Genomic DNA, 2,378 nt, shown 5'->3' on the forward strand with positions numbered 1-2,378 from the left:
CACGCGAGTCGTGCAGGTCTCATCCGTAAAGAAGCCCAATCCTCGACCTCCAAGGAGAACGTGACAGCACAGATTGGAGAACCGGGCGTGTGGAAGGACGAGGAGGAAGGCGTACAAAGGAGACGCGGCGGAGAGCGTTTCGAGAGTGCTGATGGGGTGCCGCGCGCCGTCCTCCGGTTCGCAGAAAGCCAAAAAAAGAAAAGCCACGCGACATCCCTTGCGCTCCAGGGAAGAGTGTGGGTTGAGAGGTGCGAGAGCTGGCGTAGGTCATTGCCCTTGCTGATGGCAAGGAGTGAGAGAACACCCGTTGATGGGGAGCCCTTACCCTCCGCTGTACGACTCTCCCCCTCCCTCACGCACGTACACTTCTTGCTCACGTAACGTCCCTTTTCCATAATGGCATCACAACTGCTGAAGCGCGACGACAGCGCGACTGAGCTTCGCCTGTGCAATTGTCTGCAACCGCATAGAGGTCTCCAAGCGGCGCGGCGGCATCCCGCGCTCCACCAGGACAAATTGCTCCAGTTCCGGCTGATAGGCATGGGCAAGGTTGTAGAGGTCCTCCACGGTGTGTCGCTCCGGGTTTATCTGCACCTGCCTCCGCTCCCCCCGCGTGTTCAGAAGCACCACAAATGACGTCGCTTCATCACTGCGCACCTCCACTACACGAGACGCATCATACGATGGCATGGTCGACGGACTTGCCACCGCCACCGATCCTTGAGCTCCTGATTGTGCCCCCTGTGAGGCGGCGGGGCCGTCCGGCGCCGCAAGGCGGTGGCCTTGACCCTGGAAGGCGGTGTATGCCGGTGGGACAAAGTCCACCTGGAGACAGTCGCGTAGGTTGACTGTCAAATCCGTGTTTGGGTACTTGGTGGCGAGAGACGGGGGCACGAACCCCTTGTCCATGGCCTCCACAAACTGGCGGCCCTCGTCGCTGTTGAGCGGCACAAAGACGTTGTGGTCCACCTCAAAGCCATTACGGTACACCGTCACGCTAACGGAACGCTCTGCGCGCAGCGTCGAGGCAATATACGGGCTTGGGTTGGTGGTGTACCCGAGGCGCTGACCTCGGCCGTAGAAGGCGCGCCGCTCATTACCCTCGACGCCAGTGCCTCCACCACCTCCACTCTCGTTCGCCCCCTCCACTTGCGCTTTGCGGAAAATGCTATCAATCATGGAGTCTATCCCACTGCCGTTGTTGTTGTTGCCGCGGTGAGCATCACGCTCACCAGGCGGCGCCATTACTTGCTGTCCGCTGCCCTTCTCACCACCACCGACAAAAAAGCTTGTCGCGTCTGCCTTCCTGCGTTGTCGCTCCTGTCGCTCAGCCTCTGCGCCAGCGATGGTGACATTCCAGTTGTGCTGCTCCAACAGCGCACGGGCGTCTGACACGGACAGCGCCGGAAAACGTGTGCGCAACTTGTTAATCGAGCTCAGCTTTTCGCCGTCCATCTTGTCTCGTGCTCTCTGCCTGCTTGTCAGCCCTTTTTTTTCGTTCCACTGGTATGAGGACGTCAAAAAGGGCATACGCAGCACACAACTAAAGAGGAGGGGGGCCAAAGCCACGACTCCGCTGCGCGACTGCAATGCTCCTCGTGTGTCTGTTGTAACTGCGATAGTACTGCGCTCTGCGTGTGGGGGGTGCAATTCTGACGTGGGGATGTATGAAAATGAAGACTGAGCATCAACACGGTGGGGGAAGAAGGCACAAAATGAGGGTGAGGGGAGTCGGGTGGGCGGGGCTGGAAGAAGCAAAGTTGTAAGAGAAAAATGCCCTATTAGTGGGCCCCACAGCGATGAAGCGAGCTCGAAGAGGTAGACGATTCACAGCATTCGTTCCTCTTCACCTTCCCCACTTCTACCTCGACAAGCAACGCTACACACACGTGCGCGCATACACACACCAACTTGCTCATACACATACCTAGACATACCAGAGGATGGCGCGCAAGACGCAGACACTCTGGCATGCCTTCCTTTCTGTTTGAGGGTGCTTGTGTATCTCTCGGTGGGTGCGGTGTTGACGAGTTTGTCATATGTGTACGTTGAATGAATTAACTTGACTGCACTCCACACGACGTCGAGTGAACGATGCGACACTATCTTCAGCTTTATGGACGCGTGTTTTTTTATGTATGTCCTCTCTGTTCAGCAATACGCATCCCTTCCAATGCACCACTTTGGTGTCTCTTTCACGGTGCATGTGCGGGGGGGGGGGAGGGCTTGTCGCACCTTCCACCACGTTTGCATCGCGCACCCTCCCCCCACCCCGTCCGCTCTCCATCTCTTGTCTTCCCTCGCATCGTCGCATGGCTTTTCCTCCTTGTGTTTTTTGTTTGAAGTTTGCATGCCGAAAGAAACACACAGCGAGATAT

The 2,378-nt window shown here is 57.3% G+C and overlaps 1 protein-coding gene across 1 annotated transcript; it reads right to left on the bottom strand.

Annotated features, from left to right (window-relative positions):
* Positions 1-402: 402 nt before the first annotated feature.
* On the bottom strand, positions 403-1,530 carry LPMP_220320 (hypothetical protein; the record flags this gene model as incomplete). Its single annotated transcript, XM_010700731.1, has 1 exon — positions 403-1,530. One exon carries the CDS (start codon positions 1,528-1,530, stop codon positions 403-405), a length of 1,128 nt encoding a protein of 375 aa, XP_010699033.1.
* Positions 1,531-2,378: the final 848 nt, after the last annotated feature.

The sequence above is a fragment of the Leishmania panamensis genome (genome assembly GCF_000755165.1).
Source record: "Leishmania panamensis strain MHOM/PA/94/PSC-1 chromosome 22 sequence".
NCBI classification, from domain to species: domain Eukaryota; phylum Euglenozoa; class Kinetoplastea; order Trypanosomatida; family Trypanosomatidae; genus Leishmania; species Leishmania panamensis.